The sequence below is a fragment of the Eucalyptus grandis genome, chromosome 4, assembly GCF_016545825.1.
Source record: "Eucalyptus grandis isolate ANBG69807.140 chromosome 4, ASM1654582v1, whole genome shotgun sequence".
Taxonomy (NCBI): domain Eukaryota; kingdom Viridiplantae; phylum Streptophyta; class Magnoliopsida; order Myrtales; family Myrtaceae; genus Eucalyptus; species Eucalyptus grandis.
In genome coordinates, this window is record NC_052615.1 from 28,700,728 (window position 1) to 28,722,295 (window position 21,568).

Consider the following 21,568-nt stretch of genomic DNA (forward strand, 5'->3'; position numbering starts at 1 on the left):
TAAGACAACCAGTGTCTTCATCAGCCAAATGGACTCGATTGGTATGATTACATGAGGTTTAACATTAGATTAGTCCAATTGAAAGGTTTTATCAATGTGATAGGTTTACGATCTTTTGGTACTTTCCTAATTTATTAATAATATAAACGTAATTTTTAGGAAAATATTTTTAAATTATTCATTTTTGGCGAAACAAATGAAGCCATAAAAGGCACAATATGAGCTTTCATTATTTTATAGGATAATGACACGAATATTTCTTAAACTTTCACTCAATGTGTAGTGTTGCCATAAACTTTAATTTATTCAATATGATCCATGAACTTTAGATATATGTTAAATTTAATCTCTAAAATATTTGAAAATTTTCAATATTATCCTTTCATTAATTCAAGTTTATGGACAATATTAAACATTTTCAATAGTTTATGGGCTAAATTGAACATATATCAAAAGTTCATAGATCACATGAAACAAATAAAAAGTTCATGAACTATATTACATATTTAGTCAAAATTTAATGACCATTTGTGTCATTTCCCTTATTTTGTGAAATCATTAATTCTTTTCTCATCTCACCATTTTTTTTTATTTTAATTTTTTTCAAATCAGGAAATGGGTGTGTCCGGACAACATAGCTCAACCCCAGTTATACCAACACCAGAGCATCCCAAACCACGACCACATTCGACATATGATTTCCGTTTCGAAATCTCAATCTCAATTCCTCCAAAAAACAAAAAGCCATTCCAAACCACCCTGAATACTTGAACCGAACCAGACCCAACTTGACAATATCATGCGCATGATTTAGCTCGACTATACTAAAATTTCAGGAAAGGCAATCGGGGCCGGCCCTAATCGATGTATATAATTTAACTTGGCAATAGCAAATTGGGTCATGTGGGCCGATGCTTTCACGGTCCGCATTTATCATGGGCTGTGCGATCACTTTGCTTTACAAGAGATAATAAATTGGGAATAAATTTAAGACTACGAGGTTGGAAAATGGAGGGAGAGGAAGTAGTCTACTCAAAGGGCACGTACTTAAATTTAAAAAAAAAAAAAAAAAAGGGCACGTACTTTGAGGAGAGACAGTTCCCGCTGTTTTCCACCCACTTTTCCCTCCTCCTTCAATTACCACCGGATTGGACGCACAGGAGAATTTCGGACACAAAGCGACAAAAAACCCAACAAATCTCACATGGGAAAAAATCATTCGGGTCCATAAGAAATTTGACTCTCTTTTATTTTTTATTATCAGGAATTTGGTTTTCCTCAAGCCAATCGATAGCTTCCTTATGCGTGCAGCCTCCAACGTCAGATGGCAAAGCCTCCGAAGTCGTCGCCGAGTTTCCAGTAAATCGAGGTGCTCTTGTCGTTGAATCGAAAGCCATGATTTAGGCATATACCCCCATTACAATTTCTTTCTTTGCTTTAGGGAAATGGGCATCATCGCTCGCTTACGACAGAATTAATCCCCACTCGAAAAAGCAAAAGCCAAAAACCCCATCATTGCTCATCCCTTAATTCCTAGCTTTCTCCTCCGCTTTATATCCCACCCCACCGCCCTCCAACAACCACTCGTACAGCCAAAAGGAATCGACCCTCAAATTGAGATCTACTCAATGGCAATCAACTCCACAGTTTCCACATTCAGAACAACTTCATCGTATTAATTACAAAAAGGGTAGATAAAAATAACCGCAACTTAGTCCAAATCTAAGAGCTAATCTGCATTTCTAGCAGAGCAGCAGAGGACAGTTTCCAAGAAAAAAAAGCTGGAATATCTTACACTTTGTCTCCGCTAATTTTGGGTTAGAGGGCAACGCAAACTTGAACAAACCCCAAGATGCAAGAAAGGCCTCATTCCAAGCCCTCCCTAGGGAAATTCTAACTCAAAAAGAAGGGGGGAAAGAGAGAGAGAGAAAAAGACAAGAACCTAAGATCTAACCCAACAAATTTAAACTCAAAATGACAGAAGAGAGAGACAAGAACCCCGCCGTGGGGGGGTGAAGATATGTTCAGCAGTGGAAACCCAGCACAGATCCGTCGCTCACCGCAATGGCCACCCGGCAATCGGCCCTCGCCTCCACATGGTGCGTGAAGAAGTGCAAAACCCTAACCCTCCCCCCATCTTCATCCTCGACTGTATCTCCAGCGTCGGCCCCACCCTCGGCCCTCCCCCACGCCCCCGAACCCGAACCCGGACCCGTCCGTCACCGTCGGCAGCGGCGGCGGCGGCGGCACCGGCCCCACCAGGGAGGCCGCCTCATCCGCGAACGCCGCGGACGGGTTCGGGTTCGGGTTCGGGTTCGCCGAGAGCGGGAAGGACTGGACGGCGAAGGTGGCGGCCATGTACTGCATGCGGCCCGCGGCGATCTTGCCGGCGGGGACGAACATGAAGCCGACCTGGTTGCCGGCGTAGAGGAGCTGGATCGAGCTGTCGAAGTGGGAGAAGACGGCCTTGTTGGGGTTCTCCACGGACACGTACTGCGAGAAGGTGAAGTTGACGGTGTTGTTGGCCATGGAGAAGGACGGGAGCTGCACCCCATTGACGGAGATCTTGGGGTCCCGCGGCCGGAACACCGTGAAGAACACGATGAGGACCACGATGACCAAGAAGACCAGGAAGATCGTCGCCACCACGCACGACGCCAGGTTCGTGCGGCCGCCTGAGGCGTGCGGCGGCGGCGGTCGGCGGTGCGGCTTCGCCATTGTCTAGAGCGAGAGAGAGAGGGAGAGGGCTGGTGGTGGTGGTGTTTGGATGTGGGAGTTTTTCTGATATTACTTGGGAAGGAACGGTTGGGAGTGAGACTGAAAGTAAAGTGTGTGTATGTGTGAAAGTGAGACCTTTTTTTTTTTTTTTTTTTTCTCTTTCTTTATTTTTTCGAATTTTTCTTTTTATAATTTCTGTTGAAATTCTCACTTTTGCTTTTTTATTTTTGGGTCATACTTTTTCCCCCCTTAATAAGGAGGAAATTCATACGACCTTTTGAATATTTAAAAAAAAAAAATGACAAACGAAGCCTAGCAAAGATGCGCAAATAGCACATTCCTTAAACTATACACAACTCTCGTGCAAATACCATCTTTCCATTCGATCGAATATAAGAGAAATACATGATTCTTTTTATTCATATTCTATCGAACTTGTTCCGTTCAACGTTTCCAAACATGAATTCCCAAGCAGACGCTGACAGAAGCCATAGCAACAAGCCGAAAAGCGTCAGGCCCGTGAAGAACTCTATAAGCCATCCCAAGCTGCACGAACACGAGCTAAGCACACCCGAAAATAGGACTCGGCTCGGTCTTTTTAGTCATACATACAAAATATGTACCTATATATGAAAGCAAGACCCGGACCCGGACATTAAGTTACTTGACCAGCCCGTCGAGCCGGCGGTCCATGATCAGAGAGAGGGCCTCAAGGAAGGCGGCTTCGCTCATCCCGGGGAGCAGGCAGTCCTCAGCCTCGTGGACCATCTCCTCTATCACAGACACCTTGTTCACCGTCTCCCTGCACATGATGTTCCCGATGGCGAACGGGGTGAGGCCTCTCTTGACCCCTTTCTTCAGGAGCATGGTGGATATGCGGAGGGTGCGAGCGCACTTGGGCGAGATGTCCCAGCCGTAGAACTTGAGGAGTTTTATGTCTTCCTCGGCATTGAGGGATTTTATGTAGTTGACGGTGTCGGCAGAGTAGGGTTGATGAGCTTGGGGCCAGTACAGCCAGTCGAAAGTGCAATCCTCAAACTGTAGAACAGGGGAACGGATGCATGTTAGGCATGGAGGAACACGGGTTTGGCAGCAGACAAAATGAGAAAAGAATGCACAAGGGGCTCATTCAGCAAACTTGTCAAATTGTGTGTGCCAAAACTGTACCTTCACACAAAATCTAAACACTTATGTAACCCCCCAAAAAAAAAAAAAAAAAAACTACACAAGTACGCAGAAATTGTGTTTCACATATACTAAAGGCAGTTTCAGGCAATGCTGCATTTAACAGAGAACATTTAAAATGAAAAAGCTCGCAGCCTAGAACATTGTTTACAGAGAAACGATCATCATAATCTGATTCAGTCAGTCTTAGTCTTGGAGTAAAAAAAATGTGACAGACAATCTCTATGAAATGAGAATATCAAATTAGCTATGCCAGTTCTCGGGTTAAACATCGACATGGAACCTACATATGATTGATCTTTCAAATGGTAATCAAGCGAAGCAAATCTTATCTAGATATTCCACAAATAAGCCCTGTCCTCAAAATACCACTGGGATTCCATAACCACTCACATCCATCAACACGGAACCTTTCTGCTTATTGCAGCACATACTAAATAATTGGGCAGAGGAAATTCTATTGAAATGTGCTGCAAATATATTATTGCCCTAAAATAACATACGGGGTTTCATAACGAACACCATTCACATAGGTGAAGTAGTTACTAGCAATAAAAAATAGGACTCAAGGTCATACCTACACTGAGCCCTGATGAGAATTAAAAGTCTTAATACTTGGTTTCGATAAACAGAAGAGAAGAAAACCCAAAAAATGGCATCATTGGGAAATACTTTCTTCATTTATCTGGTGAAATGGAAAATAGATGGAAACCACAGGGAAACAACTCCGTTTCACATGCATCCACATAAGCTAAGGAAACTACAACTTCATTTCTCCTCAAATTGAAATTACCGTAGCGTAAGAATCCATGAGATCCCTTGAAAATATACAAAAAAATTATCATATAATACAATTAACGACTCCATGGACTAAATTGAAACAACCACGCCATGAATTACCAATGAATTGAAATTACCGTAGCGTAAGAATCCATGAGATCCCTTGAAAATATTATAATACAATTAACGACTCCATGGACTAAATTGAAACAACCACGCCATGAATTACCAATGAATAACTATAAGGTGAAACAGTTAAGTATATAGAAGCAGATGGAAGTACTCACACTCTCAGGCAGGCAATATCCATGGTCAATTGGTATGAGAACAGTCTGACCCTCTTCATCCTTGCTAATCAAGATGTTGCCAGAATGCCTATCAGCATTTGCCATCCTGATATCCAGCACACTAATTTTGTGGACCTCCTCCACAGGAAAAGCCCTAGGACCCATGTCTTCACAACTTCCGTTGTTATCCATAAACATTTGCAGAGACCCAGTCTTTATGTTCTTCGCTGTGCCTTCATAACCATCAGGATGGTTAAACCCTTCATGCAAACACTGAACCATCACGGTTGGAGGCACACCAGCAAAGCCCATTACTTCACCGGTTAAGATGCGGGGCCCACTTCTTGGATGATCTAATATGTAGGCGGCAACTTCCCTCAGTGCTCCTTCACCGACCCTTGTCCCTCTTTTCAGACCTTCGCCATCAGATGAAACAGGCAGTCCCTGAGGGTTATTCACAGCATTTGGCTCTTCATCAATAGGCTTGAAAACAGAAACAAGTTTGTCGCCAGACGAGTCCGGCATAAAGTAAGCTCCTCCTGTGCCCTCGCTTGACCTAATAGGTGAATTGCCACTCTTCAAGCCATCAGAAGTTGCCTCGATCATATTCCCTATGACCAAGGACAGTGTGACCCTAGGATTGCCGATGATTGGATCAAGTGAAAAATTTCTACCCAATCGCGGTGGCTCCCCAGCAACAACCGCAACCTCCACTGAGGATTTGTCTCCATCTGTGGTAGTCACGTTTGGTTTTGCTGCCTCGACAGAAAGTTCAAAATCTTTCTCAATGGGCTTAGGTTTGACCTTTGCTGATTCCTGGACCAGCAAGTGGATCACAGCATCCTTATTATTACTGATGTCATTGATAAGTTTCTCGTCCTCAAGCTTCTCGCCATTGCAGAAGAGTTCTTGGCTCTCGAGATCAACAAAGCCTTTCCCTTTCTTGGCTATCCGATGCTTGAGATAAGCCACGTTCCGATGACGACGCACATGGAACTCAAACTCCTTCCCACTAACGGTCCTAACGCTGATGACTAAAATATCCGAAGGCTTGACAACCAAATGCAGAACATTCCCACTGGTGACGCCATAGTCCTTAACAAGAGAATCCTGCCGCGCCAGTTCTCTGCCTCCGTACACGAGCTTCTGCTTCTTCACCACAAACCCTTTGCACGTCTGGATCCTCAGCTTCACCGAAGCGATCGAGTCCAACTCCAGGATGCGCATTATGATCACAGAAGTGACAGAACCCACGGCAGTGAGGTACACCAGGATCGAGTCGCAAGAGTTGCGGCAATTCCGGCTCGTGCGACAATACCCGGGGAACCCGATCGACCCATCCCGAGCCGGGCTCAAGGCGACGTCGGCTGCAGACATCTTTCGATGCAAATTCTTTCGGGTGCCGCCGCCTCAAGAAACCCGCAAAATCCCCTCTTTCTTCTCCACCTAAACGCCTCTACACATTTGATGTACAACTATACAAGCACCCTTTCACCCTCTCACCTCCATGAGGGCCCTTCAATCGAATCGATTGAAAGACCAGTAACCCAGAAGCGCTCTCTACACGAAAGAAACGAAAAAGAAAAAAGAAAAAAGAAAAAAGAACAGCTAATCGCCCCCAAAGAAATCCAAAACCAAACCCCCTTCCTCCAATGCTTCCACTACAAATCCCCAGAAATTAAAAAAAAAAAAAAAAAAAAGGAAACCCACAAACCAAACCCCTTTTCCCTCAATTCACCAACGGTGAACCGAGCGATTCCGGGACCAAGAGGAAGCAAAAAGCCCTTTCCTTTGATCTTCTTGCGTTCAGAGCGAGAGCGGGATTCTAACCATGAGGGAAAGAACCGAAGGAGAAGAGGGCGGATGGCGAGGGTCTTATATCGAGAGAGAGAGGGGGAAAGGCGATGATTCGGAAATGGGCCCGATCGCGATCGATCGCTGGTGAGATACAGCGGTTGCCAAGATTAGAGGGTCGTCGATCCCAACGGCGCGATCATTTCGCCGAGATTTCCTGTTCCGATAGGAATGTCGCCGATGCGCAAGAGAGAGAGAGAGAGAGAGAGAGAAAGATGAGAGAGAAAAGAGAGAGCGGTAATGTAGCCGTTGGCCCCCTTCACGGACACGGAAGCTTTGACCCGACGACTCTGACGGAATCGTGTCCCCATTTTAAACGACAGCGCGTTTGGAGTGCTCTGTTTGTTTTTTTTTTTTTTTACTGTGTTTTTATTTCTTTTTTAACCGTGTGTTAACGGACGTTTTCATCGAAGAGGCTGCAACTGCAGCTTCACGGAAGGAGGAAGGAAGGGGGAGGGTGGGAGTTTGTTGGGTTGAAAGTTACCGAAATGCCCCCGTGGAATTATCGCTTTCTTTTTTCCCTTCTTTCTTACTTTTTTTTTTTTTTTTTAAAAGATTTTCTTGCTTGGGAGGTGATGCTATTTTTAATTAACACGCAAAGCCCACGGAATTAGCTATTTACGGGCAGTTGCATTATCTTCCGGAAAAAAAGGAAGGACGTCTTCCTTTTTTTTTTTGGCTCAGATTATTATTCATTTCCAGTAGGAAGACTCGATAATTTCTACCAGATAAAAGGGCCATGCCGACAAAAGAATTAGATTGGTACGTGTGTTATTAAGTCTTTTGGGTATCGGGAGAAAACAACGCGTGTATATCATTATTAAAAATTCCTATCGCTATCTTGGGCCAAATGGCTCGAACGTGAGAACCATATTCTTTTCTTTTATATCTCTCGGAATCAATTATAATAAAAGTACCATTAGAATCATTCAAGGAGATTATAAAAAAAAAAATGATTCCGCAAGGTTTAGGTTCATTGGACCTCGTTTTGTGCCTTAGCTACAGGAAAGGGTCCAACGTCCACATTACAAATCTTTAAAAGTAGATACCGCTTTTGTCCCCCTAATCATGCGCATCCTTATGTATACATCTGTCCTTTCTGTCTTGCAAGAATCGCCTCGTGCATTGATGTTCTCTTCGAAATGGCTTCTCTTGGGCAACAGCTAGAATCCACTTCCTCCGGCATTCTAATGTAATAATTATAATAATTACACCAAGTGCTTATCTATTAGGACTTGCTAATTAGCTATGCATCGAGGATGAAATTTTTCTTTCTTTTTGTTACCCATCTTCCGTAGGCAAGGCTCGAGTTAGAGATGTGAATCGAGACTCGAACATATGTTCCCGACAAAAAAAAAAAAAATGCTTCTCGGTGCTTCGGGTTATTGAACTTGTACCATGTGCCTAATTTTATGAACAAATATGTTCCTTAACTGCTAAGCAGATTTCGTAATTAGGATGGAAAATATAAGTGTTTTGCAAATTTTCAACGAGTGTTGTGAATGTGAATTTTGACAAGTGTACCCATCGCATACTGGCCCTCATTGCTGGTTGGATGCATGGATAGTTACCCTTTTATTTTGTAAGGGCACGAGTTAGGAGGTCTTCTTGTGTGGAGGCTCATGAAACGCTCTATAGGTTCCGTTTTAGCCTCTAAAAAGCAATCTCTACGCAATTAATGAGATTTGAATATGTGATCTTCAATTCTTGATCTGAAAATCCCCTATGCATAGTGCTCTCTACCACGAGCGGCACAAAGCATCTAGCAATTACTATAAAATCATTCCAAAAACTTTTATTAAAAGTGCATTAGATAAGTTGAGTTTAATATAGATAGGAAGCAGATGCTTTAGGATTATTACTTGCATTTATATCGGATCTTGTTAGCAACCGGTCCGCACGGACCTATAACACGCATGTCCACATTAAATAACACATTTACATTTTTAAAATCAACTTTAATGTTTTTCTGACAAAGTTGCTTTAAGACTCTCTTTGATATCTCTATTTTGATGTGATCAAGAACTTATTCTTTTAATCCTTATGGAGCATCGGCTAAGTCAACAAATGAAGTGCGCGGAAATTATAGAATTCTATCTTCTGTAAAGAGCTTGCAAATTAACCTGTTTACTTTTTCTTTTTATGTACCGAGATTACAAATATAGGATTATGTTTAAGAGGAAGAGCATCATACTTTTGCGCATGAATTGTTGATACTTTAATTGATAACAACCATCTCCTCTGCTTTCTTCACAACTTTGGATATTGGTTCAACAGATTTAAGCATGGTATGCACACTGATCTCATGAGATTGATTTTTTTTCCCTTAATAATCCAGAGCTCGAGCATAGAGACTCGTTTATTTAAAAATCTATAAGATTGATTTGGTGATTAAGAAATGGATTATGTGTGGTTATTAGACATGCAGCACGGGCGCAGCTCTCCTCATCACTAATTGCAAATAATTTCATGTTTGGATCTTTCACAATAATTTCGATCCGGTCGTAAAATTCACTCACCTCTTATCAAGCTTCTTCATCTTTAAAAGAATAAAAGAGGATGGCATGATCATCAACACTTTCCAGGGTGGGATTAACTAAGCCCGACTGATGAATGATATGCCATCGATGCAAAGCTGATGTTTTGCCCAAACCTCCTCCAAGAGGTTTCCTCGAAAGAATTGACAGGCGCAAAAGCAATCGCAATGGACAAAATGGGTTTTCGTAATAATGAACGAATCCGCTTTGGTGGGCCAAAAAGGGAGGAAAAAAAGGTGAGTTTAGGGATGGATGAAAACATTGAGAATTGCATCGCAAGTTCATTTGCCCCAGTCATCAGTCATTCAATGAAAAGGAGTTAGAGATGCGTGCGCACAAGGCCCTTTCGGCATGATTGTTTTTGGGGAAGTTAAATTGAACTTAGATGGTCTAAGCTTCAAATTCAATTTTAAAGTAAGGGGAAAGAAAAGAGGCGCAAGACCTGCGATGGCAGAAGCAACAAGTGGGGACTGCTTTGAACATGGACGTTGAGCACTATCATGGCCCTTCATGTGGCGTATGGGGCCCTATCTATCATTGTCTTCTTTAATCAGTCCTTGCCTAACGGTCTTTTTACTACCGTCAAGTGGTGACATCATGAGACTCTAGGACAATGAAGAGCAAAGTCAATTTCCTAGAAGTAGGGGAACGGATTTTTGAACGGGTCGTACACGCGGGGACACAGACATTATTGAGTATGTCTCGAGTTTTGACCAAATACTGAAAGGAAGATTCAAACCCTATTCTTACGGTACTATTCTCAACCAGGGGAATTAGATCAACCTGTTGTTGAGGATAGTGCCATAAGACGCGTCAACTCAGCTGTGGGCATTTAACCCATCCTCACTCACTTCAGGTACGGGAGGCTACTATACCTGTTTACCCGGTAGTAGCCAAAACCAAAATCTAGTGATTGTGATAGATTGCGTAGTTGCGATGGATGTAGGTATATAATGTTTTTTTTTTGGGTGGAAACTCGAGCTCTTTTGAGTCCAAGATTACCTGGCATATATAATAATAATACTAATAATAATATTAATAATAATAATAAGAGGCGTGTCCTATCCATGCACATCGAATACGAATTGAAGCAGAGTAAGGAAGAGGGTCAATCTGACTCCTACCATTTTGATGATAAGCCAATTGCTCAACCATTACAAAGTTCCATAAGTGGCATTTTGAGGATAACTAATGAGTAAATGGATGAATCCCTTATCTAATTACCATGGTTTTGGTAGCTTGACAATCCCGATTTCATGTCCCTAGTCCTAGGATCCTACCAAGTTTGTTGTACCAAACTTCAAATCGAAATTAAAGCTTAATGATGAGATTAATGCATCCCCAAAATTTGCCTTCTTAGTCCTTACCTCGAAGAGTGATTAAGGCCTAACCTAGACGAGACGCGCACGCAACAAAGAGAATTGAGAAGTGTACTCCTGAAGCTTTTGCTATATATTTATTTCAATTGCAAAGTTGACGCGGTTTTAGGTCAATGAAGAACGAGTTGTTTGCTTTTCTAGTAATAAAAGAATATTAATGCTTTGGCTCACGAAGAGTTTCATTTTACTGCTTTATATAGTTTTTTTTTTTTTTTGGGCTTAATATATGGTTTTGAAATGCTGTGTTTGGCTCTCACTTCTCAAACTCTCTTCAAAATTATCAATTTTCCCATTTGGCCAAATCAGCCGACTGTTCAACGGCAAAAACTGAAAATACCATTTGTCGCCACTCAACGGACAAAAAGTAAATATGAGAGAAAAAAGAAGGCACCGCCAAACAAAAAGTTCCAGACGACGCTCCTCCAACGGCCGTCGGGGGAATCTGGCGATGCGGTCGGCGGAGATGCAGACGTGTCGGACGGTGACTGGGCGAGAGACGAAAGCTGTCCCTCGTTTGGCGCTTTCTCGTTATTTTTAAGGTTTTTTCTGGTCCGGTTCAGCAGCGCCTTCAGTTGATGCCGTCCTGAAGTGGGAATATGGAGCCCAGATCAAAAACGAGTTATTAAATTCCAAGTAGTCTAAATGAGTTACATGACAGTCCACGGATCAGCTTAGGCCACGTTAGCTAAAAGGGCACCGAAGGGCAGGATAAGGATTTTAATTACAAAAGGCCGGCCCAATTGGGCACGTGGCAGCACGGCCTGTTCTGATGGTTTTACGCATAAATTTTTTATTATGGGCGGACTTGGACAACATTTTAGGCCCGACATAAGGGCTTGGCCCGGCCCAGCGTCGCTCGCTGATCACCTCTAGCTCATGGCACTTCATTCTGCAGCATCAAATTTAAGTTTTTTTGTTTTTGTTTTATTTTTTTTTAAGTCTTTTCTCACCGGCAAAGTGCGCGGTTGTATATTTTATTCGAAAGTCGTTTTGATGTCGGGCTGAAAAATAACTCTCAACGCTGATTTTATTAAAAACATATTGTGCAATATGACGATCGGGTGAGAGGCGGAAATAACCCATGAAGGACGTGCCTATAACGTTACTATGAGTGTGACATAGAAATTCGAATATGGGATTTTTCATGTCAGAATTGGATGTTTAAGCGCTCAATCACAATTCGAGGACTCAATTTGAATGGCATTCCGAGCATTGTGAAAATTCACTTTTGTTGCAAGACGTCTTGCGTGGGTTGCAACTTTCTTTCTCCCGCAACTCGAATTTGCAGATCTTAGCAAGAAATAGAATTCACAGAAAATTCAAGAAAAGAAGATCTAATATATGAGAAAATTAGAAGGATATGCATCCTTAGACCAGTGCGATTGTTGATTTAAAGTTGACAATATCCTGAAATAATAGTACTTCGACTTCCCCACGTGTAACATGAGCGAGCTCTCACTCAGTCAAAGCGCAATCTCCCTTGCACGCAAAATCCCTAGCGGTATGTGAGGGTCTGGATCTAGCAGCAAAGTGGAGGAAGAAAGAAGGGTCACGTGGGGTAGTTATAGCATGTGACTGTTCCACATCAGTTCGGATGATCTTGGAAATAGATTCCCCCCCTTAGGAAATCAGCTACATTGTTCAGATGGGCCGGGCCGTGATAAACTCCGATCCAGGTTTAAATCTTATCCATGAGTTGAGAGAGTTAAATAAAACCGCGGATTGGGTTGCAAAAACTCAGCTCTGTCAATCTCTACCTAGGAATGTCAATCTCTACCTAGGAATTGGATATCCCGGCCCCCTCAATCCCTTTTGGACGTTCTTTGTTTTGAAGCCCATTTGGGTTGTCCCTCTACTGTTACTACTTGAAATGAAAAGAGAACTATTTTGAAAAAAAAAGAAAAAAACATGAGCGAGCTCTCAAAGGTTGATTTGGTAATAATGAAATCATCCAAGATTGCATAAAACTGAAATGAGTCGAGCCAAATATCGTTTCTTTCGGCCGTTCTTCCCTTTAACTACTTTAACTGCCGCTTCTTCCCGCCAATTTAACCTGCCTTCCTCTCTCTCTCTCTCTCTCTCTCTCTCTGCGTAGAACGTGACGAACAATGTCGATGGATCTCCGACTCTCTCTCTTCTCCCTCGCCCTCGTCTCCACCGCTTTCTCGCCGTGCACGTCCTTCCCCTCGCCACAATCGAGCCCTGCTCCATCGCCTTCTCCTTCAGCTTCTGGTCAAGGACAGCTGGAAAACTCCGGCGTCCACGCCTCGTCTAGCCCGAGCCCACGTCCCCTCGCCCCTGGCCTGTTTGTTCTTGGCGACTCCTCCGTCGACTGCGGCACCAACAATTTCCTTGGGACGCTGGCGAGGGCGGACCGCCTTCCTTACGGCAGAGACTTCGACACCCACCAGCCCACTGGCAGGTTCTGCAATGGACGAATCCCGGTCGACTACCTCGGTAAATTCACCTCGCTTTCTTGGTTTTCTTTGATTTCTTGAATGACCCTTCTTGGACGTGAAGAAATTTCAAATTTCATCAAGCACTCAAAGACATGGAGAGTCCCGCTTTTTAAGTCATTCTGTGGAGATCTCATTTTCCCCAACAATTTTCGATGATCATATGTCCTTTCGAAATATCTGTGGAGGTTTATTTCTCATTACTCGTCTGCTTCTTGATTTCTTTTAATCAGCTCTGTATCTCGGTCTTCCATTTGTTCCGAGTTATCTTGGACAGCAAGGACGGGTGGAAGATATGATTCATGGAGTGAACTATGCATCTGCTGGTGCCGGATTAATCTTCTCGAGCGGATCGGAGATGGTACAACTTTCATCACATCTCTCACGAAACGAAAATGGATGTTATGAAATTTTGCTAATTTTTACTCATCACTAGCGTACTGACTTTGACTGACAATCCTATGAAGGGTCAACATGTCTCCTTCACTCAGCAAGTCCAGCAATTCGCAGACACATGCCAGCAGTTCATTTTGAATATGGGAGAGGACGCTGCGGCTGATCTCATCTCAAGCTCAGTGATTTATATCTCGATCGGAATCAACGACTACATACATTACTACTTGCCTAATGTGTCCGGTGTGCAGAGCCTGTACTTACCGTGGAGTTTCAACCATTTTTTGGCATCATCGCTAAGGCAGGAAATTAAGGTTGATATTGTGGCCCAATTCATTCAGATGCATAACCTTTGAATTTTTCTGGCATTTATCTATGAGGGGAGAATTACAGTGTGTTTAAGTACTTAGGCTGAATTTCACAAGCTACCCAATTTTGTCAACAAAAGGTAATGCTTAATTATAATTTCTATTGGTAGGTGATGAGGAGCAGGGTGTTTTATTGAATTTTCAGGGTGTTTTAGTACTGATTGTTTTGTTGAGACTGCCAATATGTATATGATCCTCGATGCAGAACTTGTACAACATGTATGCTAGGAAGGTTGTGGTGATGGGATTGCCGCCTATCGGTTGCGCTCCTCACTATCTGTGGCAGTACAAGAGCAAAAACGGGGAGTGTGTGGACGTGATCAATGACACAATCATGGAGTTCAATTTCGCCATGAGATTCGTGGTCGAAGGGCTAGGTCTGGAACTCCCAGGCGCGAGCATCACCTTCTGCGATGTGTTTCAAGGTTCCATGGACATACTGAAGAATCACGAGCATTATGGTGTGGTTATTGTCCAGTTGCTGTTGTCTCTACTTGAACGAACTATCCTGCTGTTTGAAGTTTAAATTAAAGTTTTAAAACTCTGGTTCAGGTTTCAATTTTACTACTGATGCATGCTGCGGGCTAGGCAAGTACAGAGGCTGGATCATGTGTTTGTCATCCGAGATGGCGTGTGAAAATGCTTCTAGGCATATTTGGTGGGACCAGTTCCATCCAACGGCAGCGGTGAATGCAATTTTAGCGGACAACGTGTGGAACGGCCTGCACTCGAGGATGTGCTATCCAATGAATTTGGAAGAGATGGTGGTTCATAGGGCCAAATGGTTAGTATAGAGGTTTGATAGGCCGGACCTGCCGGATTCATTTACAAACTTGCCTATTTTTTCTTTTACTGTTCATTTGCTATGATCGGGATGTCTGTAGCGAATAATGAGTGAAGTATTTCATGATCAGCATCGGACTACCTGACAAAACTCAAAGATGGCTTCCAGTTTTGCTCATTCAACTCTTCTTAGGTAAGGTGCATGTCATCTTCGATATATGATCTTACCTCTAAACTAGGGAATGTGGTAGTAATGTCCCTGCAAAAGCGAATTGAAAAATTCCAAGTGGAAGACACTAGGATTACGATAGCAATTCAGATAAAATGCCATGAGCAACTAACAAGTGCTCCCGCTGCTCTCTTTACAGATGTATGTCTAATGCCTGAGTACAGTCTTGATTAGTTTAGATGTATGCCATGTCGAGAGAGAGAGAGAGAGAGAGATGTATATGGAATTTTCATATTCTTGAGTATAGATGGGTTCTGAGCTGCAAATTCCCTCCAATCTTCGAGATGGATTTTTTCGTCTCTCTTCCTATCTGCTTCTTGGAATGTCTGAGCTCAAAGTAAAACCATCGCTTCACCATTACATGACAGATAAATTCGCAGCTGTCTAGCATTTTGCACATACCTTATTGATGATGGCATCGACCGTGTCCCATGGGAGGATCAGGTCCGACTCCTTCAAGAGCTAAAATTTCGAAACTCCTCCTGCTTTTATTGCCATGACTTTGTCGATATCGATATCTCCATCAATTAGCACACCCCTTTTGATGAGTACTTATAATAGAATTACAGTAGAAGATGTTCCCAGGCAAACATAACTGCCTTAAATTCATCTGCGTGTCTTTTCAATAGGCTATTGTTATGTCCATATGATAGTTTCGTCTGTTGAACATCAAGTGGTGCAAATGGTTTTTTCATGGCATTTATTGTCATTGTGGAAGAGAGACATCATAGAAATATGTATTGAGTCAGTGAAAGAAACTAATTACCGAACTTCAAGTGAATTGACACAGTGGTAACTGGTAAGGTGTCTGAACCAGAACCTCCGGGTTGCCAATCCCTTGAAGCCACTCCCAAAAGCCATGGAACGATTACAGGGCATGTTTAGGATGAGGGTGGGCGCCACCCTTGGGGTGGGATGAGCCAGTTGCCAGTCGAAGCCTGACACGCCAACATTCCAAACAATCCAAACAATCAAGAAAAAGGAAGTTATTACTGATGTAGAAATGTCGTCAAGTTCAGTGAGCATTGTGCAACCAATCTCTTTTTGATATGATGCACACAAATAATGATTGTAAAGGTATCAATCACTCAGCACTTGTCTTCCAGCTCAACAAAGAGATTAACAAATTGGGTTCTCTCTCAGCAACTGAGTTCACTTGGATGTCAATCTAATTCAATCTGAGTTGGTCATATATAAAAAATTCTGATGGAGAAATTAGCTGTGAGATTTCTAGCTGCACGATGATTTTGTCCGACACTCAGTGCTCGGCAGAGCCAGAGTTCTGTACATTTTTTCAACCATCTTCTCTGTACTGCACCTAGTGCACCAAGGGAGTTTAATGGCTCGTGGCACAAGATCACTTTTTGTTGGTTTTACTGGACTTAATCAGAAATGGAGTCTTGCACCAATACCTTCTGCTTAATCCTGAACTTCACTGCTCATCACAAAACTTGGAAATGCTAAGGTTACCTCCCTGAAAAGTAGAAACTGTAATCAGAAATGGCAGCTTTGGGATTGCGGATCACGTTATTCAACAATGCAAGTCAACATCGTTCATGGAGATAATAACCAAATAAGGACTTAGTGAGATCACGGCACGCAATATCTGTAGTTATACATGAAGTAAGTACCCACTTCAGATATGGAAGAGTCATGTTTTTTATGAGGGAAGGATTCTTTGCCACAAACTCTCTCCACTCTTCTCGATCGATCTTCCCGTCATCTTTTGTATCTGCCTCTGTGATTGCCTGTCAAGACAAGGCAAACAGGAGCATGAACAACAGAACATGACCGCTTCATTTAATTTGAGGACAGAATCGAGCAGGTCTGTCCCATACCTTACAAACAATCGTGTCTATAACGTCATCGGAAAGTGTCAGATCTGATTCACCAAGAAGAGCCAGTACCATCTCCTTTAACTTTTGCATTAGGATATAGCCAATGCGTGTTGGGAAAATTAAATAACAAGATGTCAGAACTTGACAGTCAGAGGAAAAGCAGGCCAGCTGAAGCAGTTTGCAGTTGATCTTGACCAAAGATGCAATCATGCAATACATGTAAGAGAAGCTACTGCAGAATTAACTTGGGTGGCCGAAAGATGGTTGGATGACTGGCATGTTGGGTCAAACAACTACTATTACTTGCTCGTACCTATGATTCGAAGATTACACCAGTTGAAAAACAAAAAGTAAGATCATATTCCAGGTCATAACAGCAAATTCTCCTTTTTTCTTTACCTTTATTTTTCGAGACAGTGTAATATCCTTTTAAACAAGATTTCCACTCCTACATTGCAAAATCCGATTTTTCTGAGAAAAGGCATCCAAACAGCCAAATTACACAGACCTTGTAAAGCGAAAGAAATAATTCTTTTACATGTTTTACAGTAAGAAGCTTGTCATAACTACTCGATACTGTAGAGGCAGAGGCATTAGATTACTGCTCATGTATTTACCTCCTCTCGCTCAATGTAACCAGTCTGCCTTAAATCGTATATTCTAAAAGCAACTGCAAGAAAAGGTCATCCAAGTCAGAGAAAATCCTTATCAATCTTGAAGTACAAGAGTCACAGAAATTGCATTCTTGTATGCTCTAGTTTGCTTCAGATTTAAAAAAAAAAAAAAAATCAGTAAGAAGGGGAGATTCTTAATCGGATCGTACAGTCTATTTTGTCTGCTTCAGGAGCATTTGGGTGGAAGACACTTAATGACCGGACAAATTCTCCAAATTCTATCACCCCGTTACGCTTCACATCGAATAGATCAAAAATCTGCAGGTCAGTTTCGGGCCAAGGTTATTAAAGAATAAACGGGCATGCTTGCTGAAATTTTAGACAAGTGTGCGACTAGAAAAAATAAGTACAGTGGCTATTAATAGTGACAAGCCCAAATACTGCTAATTATGACAGAGGCCGCAGGATTCTTATCTGCAGATCTATGCATGATAAGTCTGAAATTTCAATTGATTGACAAATTCCAAAAGGAATTCCACTTTGATTTCAGATGTCATGTGCCTAGAAGAAGCGAAACAAATATATCCACTGAAGAGTGAACTTACAGATGGAAAGTAGGTTCCTAAAGGAAAAGATTACGAAGAAGACAAGCATATGCACTCACCCTATCTGCAAAAAGATTCTGCTTGTTACTGTTCCTGAATAGTGCAAACTGAAACTCTTCCTGTTCAAGCAAATCGACGGGTAGTAAGTCTTTGTGATGTATAGGAACTAGGAACCAAGTTAAAGGGGAGTGCTTCTATCTTATAGAGCAAAGCATGAATTCTTGATATAGTCTAGATTAGCAAGAGGATACCTTGTGAATAAGACCATCGTCAATTATGGAACTGCTTAGTTTCTTGAAAAGGTCATACAAAGCCTCCACTTCATTCACAGTAACTGCCAAATTGATCATAATGTGGAGATTATGACACGTCTTTCACAGGAAAAAAATATCTCCAGAGAAAAGCTGTTGAAAATGTTGATCAGTCCATCAAGTTATATGAGCTAAATGAAGCAACAGTATCATGTCACTGCCGGTGACAGTACATAAAACATCTAAACTGCAGTTGTGTGATGAGGGCATAAATAGAATTGCTAACAAGATGAACATGATACAGATGCATTAGGCAGCTATTAAAGTTGCAAATTGAATATCCATCCATAAGACCAGTGTACTAATTCCATCAGACTTAAGACATCCATGTTACATCAAAAGTGCAAGGTGTCTAGACTTGCTAACCTGTTTATATTACGTGTCACCTAAAAGGGGGAACGAGTGACTAAAACTGTTACCTATTTGAATTCGTACTTACAAGGTGTTTCCGAAGCAAGAATGATTGGATCCTCATAACCAGCTTTTCGTTGACCCTTCCTCACACAAAAGCAGCCGAAGAGTGACTGCATAACTTCAGGTAGAGTTGTGCCTGTTGACAACAGCAGAAAGGAGGACTTAAAACTTTGGTGGTTTATAGACTCGGAGCTTAGACATGCATGTCTTGAGGTCAAGCATCTCCCGCGGACAGTACTTCCTAGGTTTCACGCTTGTGCCCAGTTCGTCTCTCTTAAACTAATCTCGGTTCGAGGGGACAAAGTTCATATGATTCCTGACAGAATGGTTTTCAGAAATTAAGTTTCAGAAAGTTCAAATGAGCAAGGCTTACTATAGGGGTAGGGCTTGTGCGAAGTCAGGATAAAGGACAGAATAACTTGAAGGAGAATTCTTTTGGCATTGCAAGTGCATAAATACGCAAGGGAAGGTCAGAGAAATTTGGGTGAAACCATGATCTTGGCAACCAGTGATTCAAATTATATAATTAGAAACAGTATATAGGACCTCTTGCCTAAGCTGTTGTAGCTGGGGAAGTCAAAGATGTTGTAATTATGGGTCATTAATGGTTCAAAAAAAGTGAGCAAAACAATTAACGATCTTCGTTGTACTAAAAATTGACATGCTTGACAGAACGAGATAATTGGAAACATATTTAGCTGCTATTTTTTCTTTTTTTGATCATATTTAGCTGCTATTGAGTAAGTACGAATCAGATAACTCTCTCTCTCTCTCTCAGTTATTGATAATTCTAGAACTCTATGTGCCTGTGAACTACAGAAGACTGGTAGAGACAGGTTTTTCTATAGATCATCGTTACTTGATGTGCTTGAAAAGTCACCGTTAGTGATTTAATGTTAAAAAGTTACTCGGACTTCTAAACCGTGGTGAGATGTTAATATCATATAGACGAAATCACTATAAGGGATGCATTAACATGATGCTGCAATTTCCCAAAAAGAAAAGGCAACAGTTTCTCTGAATCCCTCGTCTGGTAAAAATTCATAAAAGCACCTTATAGTAATCAAATCTGCAAAGTTTCAAAAGCCTTATCAACTCTGGCAATTTTTAAGTCTTGACTACTACTTTGGCTGAACTGCCAAACCTAGGTGGCTATAAGTCCCTCCCCGTCTCCGCATACGGTGCCTTCCCGGCTCTCAGTGCCTCTATTTGCTCTTGTGTGACACTGTACAATAGTGCCGTCGATTGAGCCTACAAATTGCGAAAGCACTTCCAGTAGCAAAAGGGCCCGAAGTAGAGGGAACCATCAAATTACAAACCAAAGAAAAGAAGTCAAATTCGAAGCAGAAACTGCACACTAACAGAGGAAACAGAGATTATGGGCTTTTCACCAAACTCAAAAACGCTGTAGGACCCCCATCCCATTCGAGACGAATAGGCAACGCCTTTTCACTGTTCGATTCTCTCCATGCATAACCCAAAAAGGGCACGCTCTGAAAACCCAAAAAGAAAACCAAAACAAGGATGGAAAAAAAGAAGAAAAAAGAGTGGGAAGAAGCAACAGATTGGAGCAGATCAAACAAACACCGCCAAGACTCTGTTTTCGTGACAGTAGCATGAGAAAATCGAGCATGGGTTAGCAGTAGGGATCACCTGCGCACGATGCTCTCCCGGCTCCGTCTCTCTCTCTTTCTCCTTCTTCTCCTTCTTCTTCTCCGTCTCTGCCGTGCGCTGAGCTGAGCTGCTGGAGTTGAATGGCAGTTGTACTGCTAGCCTGCACCTCTTTCCGGGTCCTGCATTTTTATTTTTATTTTGGCTTTATAAACGACGCAGGCCGCGGAAATTCAACGTTTCCAGTCCGTCGCGTGATTTCTTTAAAAAGTTGCCATGCTCCTTCGATCTGGACACGACGAGGTCACATGCATCGTGGGGACGATGAAGGTCCAATCACACGTTCGATCTGCTCGTGCTCGGTTCGATCTCTGCAAATGGTCGTCGAGTCAGTCGCTGTCGTCGCCGATGCATGGGCCCACCCGATTCTGACGTGGTCAAGGGGGAAAAAAAGAAGAAAATTTCCCATTTTTATTATTACTATTAAGCGCATCTGTTTCTTAGACAGTCATCGCACGCCGTAGAAATGACGACATTGCATTGAAAATTACAGTACAACGATGGACATTTCCTACACAGTCGAATCCCCCACCAAGTGAAGGAAAACAAGACAAAATATCCAACCTAACGAGAACCGCCCTCATTTTTCTCAAGGTGAGCAACCTATTCGGTTCAACTCGGGAATTGATACGATTCCCAAATAACTGAAAATTCATATCACCCAATTCGGTTCCTGCTATTATATCCAGAGTTAGCCAATTCTACCTGGAAACTTCGAATCTATTCAGTTCTAAGGTAGAACTTGAAAATTAACCGACATACTCCTAACTCTATAAAGTTTTCTTACTTTCTTTCATTTAAAACAAAAAAAAATTATTGAAATTAAATATGTCTGACATATTATCCTCAAGCAAAAATAATTGTATTTATGTTTGACATGTGTATCAATGAAACAAAAAAAAGGAAAAAAGAAACTCTTGTTCGATTCTAAGTAAACCTTGGAACTAGCTTAGAACTAGCCAGTTCAGTTCCAAGGTCACCAACATAGGTTATTGTTTCCAAAAATTAGAAACCGATACTCATGGATAAGTTCTAGATTCCAAATATAAAACTTACCCATTTTGAATCCGATCACCCCTATCTTAATAGACAAAATAATAATGTTGTGATGAGAATGTAAGTCGACCTAAGCTCTATATATTGAGT

General features: G+C 42.0%; 4 protein-coding genes across 10 annotated transcripts; 1 reads left to right on the forward strand and 3 right to left on the reverse strand.

Moving 5' to 3' along the window:
• Positions 1–1,625: 1,625 nt before the first annotated feature.
• On the reverse strand, positions 1,626–2,832 carry LOC104441664. The gene is made up of 2 exons (XM_039311148.1): positions 2,285–2,832; positions 1,626–2,181 (listed from the first exon to the last, which is right to left on the reverse strand). The coding sequence occupies exons 1-2, from the start codon at positions 2,716–2,718 to the stop codon at positions 2,025–2,027; spliced, it is 591 nt and encodes a 196-aa protein (XP_039167082.1). The 5' UTR covers positions 2,719–2,832; the 3' UTR covers positions 1,626–2,024.
• A 248-nt stretch (positions 2,833–3,080) lies between these two features.
• LOC104441665 (phosphatidylinositol 4-kinase gamma 4) lies at positions 3,081–7,090 on the reverse strand. Its single transcript, XM_010054840.3, has 2 exons — positions 4,971–7,090; positions 3,081–3,756 (listed from the first exon to the last, which is right to left on the reverse strand). Exons 1-2 carry the CDS (start codon positions 6,345–6,347, stop codon positions 3,379–3,381), a joined length of 1,755 nt encoding a protein of 584 aa, XP_010053142.2. The 5' UTR covers positions 6,348–7,090; the 3' UTR covers positions 3,081–3,378.
• A 5,758-nt stretch (positions 7,091–12,848) lies between these two features.
• Positions 12,849–14,751, forward strand: LOC104443103 (GDSL esterase/lipase 7). Its single transcript, XM_018872685.2, has 5 exons — positions 12,849–13,197; positions 13,430–13,557; positions 13,664–13,903; positions 14,163–14,418; positions 14,510–14,751. Exons 1-5 carry the CDS (start codon positions 12,849–12,851, stop codon positions 14,749–14,751), a joined length of 1,215 nt encoding a protein of 404 aa, XP_018728230.1.
• Positions 14,752–15,042: 291 nt separating this feature from the next.
• On the reverse strand, positions 15,043–20,618 carry LOC104441666 (calcineurin B-like protein 4). 7 transcript variants are annotated; one of them, XR_724988.3, is made up of 11 exons: positions 20,405–20,618; positions 18,777–18,887; positions 18,278–18,360; positions 18,086–18,145; positions 17,631–17,739; positions 17,425–17,477; positions 16,808–16,888; positions 16,601–16,717; positions 16,382–16,443; positions 15,372–15,907; positions 15,043–15,295 (listed from the first exon to the last, which is right to left on the reverse strand). XR_724988.3 is itself a non-coding variant. In XM_010054843.3 (10 exons), exons 2-9 carry the CDS (start codon positions 18,865–18,867, stop codon positions 16,389–16,391), a joined length of 645 nt encoding a protein of 214 aa, XP_010053145.1. In that variant the 5' UTR covers positions 18,868–18,887; positions 20,405–20,616; the 3' UTR covers positions 15,043–15,907; positions 16,382–16,388. The 7 variants fall into 7 exon arrangements, 4 of the variants coding, with proteins under 4 accessions (XP_010053145.1, XP_010053146.1, XP_010053144.1 ...); XR_724987.3 differs by having other exon boundaries at positions 16,605–16,717; positions 20,405–20,616; XM_010054843.3 differs by having other exon boundaries at positions 15,043–15,907; positions 16,605–16,717; positions 20,405–20,616.
• Positions 20,619–21,568: the final 950 nt, after the last annotated feature.